This window comes from Tupaia chinensis, unplaced genomic scaffold (assembly GCF_000334495.1).
Source record: "Tupaia chinensis unplaced genomic scaffold, TupChi_1.0 Scaffold149964_1, whole genome shotgun sequence".
Lineage (NCBI taxonomy): Eukaryota > Metazoa > Chordata > Mammalia > Scandentia > Tupaiidae > Tupaia > Tupaia belangeri.
Window position 1 is genome coordinate 703,519 of NW_006209805.1, and position 458 is coordinate 703,976.

Genomic DNA, 458 nt, shown 5'->3' on the forward strand with positions numbered 1-458 from the left:
TGGTGCGGCGGTCTCCGTGGGTCAGGGCGCCCTGCCAGGGCAGGGAGGCAGTGGGCACGCAGCCTGGCCCGGTGGGGAGCCCGCCCCTCCCCGGCCCACCCACTCACCAGGCTCTCCAGGCGCTTGGCCACGATGGAGGCAAAGCGGCGCTCCCCGGCCAGTTCAGAGATGAGGAAGACGTACTCCGGCGCGGAGACCTGGTTGGAGCGGTGGGTGCGGCCTGGGGGGCAGAGGGGCTTTCAGGGTCTGGCCTGCGCGGTGCGGGGACGGCCTGGGGGCGGGCAGGCTCACCGAACTGCTGGATGGCGCGGTCCGCGCTCCAGGGCAGCTCCAGTGTCATGTGCACACGGCGCCGCTGGTTCTGCACTCGGCGGTCGGCTTGGAGGGAGACGCCGGAGCTGGAGGCCTCAGAGATGATGGCCACGAGCTGTGGGACCACACGGAGAGGTGGGGGGCCG

The 458-nt window shown here is 72.5% G+C and overlaps 1 protein-coding gene across 1 annotated transcript in view; it reads right to left on the reverse strand.

The window, feature by feature from the left end:
• The window catches only part of SBNO2 (strawberry notch homolog 2), a gene marked incomplete in the record, with an annotated part of 40,961 nt that overhangs the window by 4,580 nt on the left and 35,923 nt on the right, over positions 1 to 458 (reverse strand). The window contains 2 exon segments of the mRNA XM_027769563.1: positions 108 to 220; positions 292 to 427. Of these exon segments, the coding sequence (XP_027625364.1) occupies positions 108 to 220; positions 292 to 427 (249 nt within the window).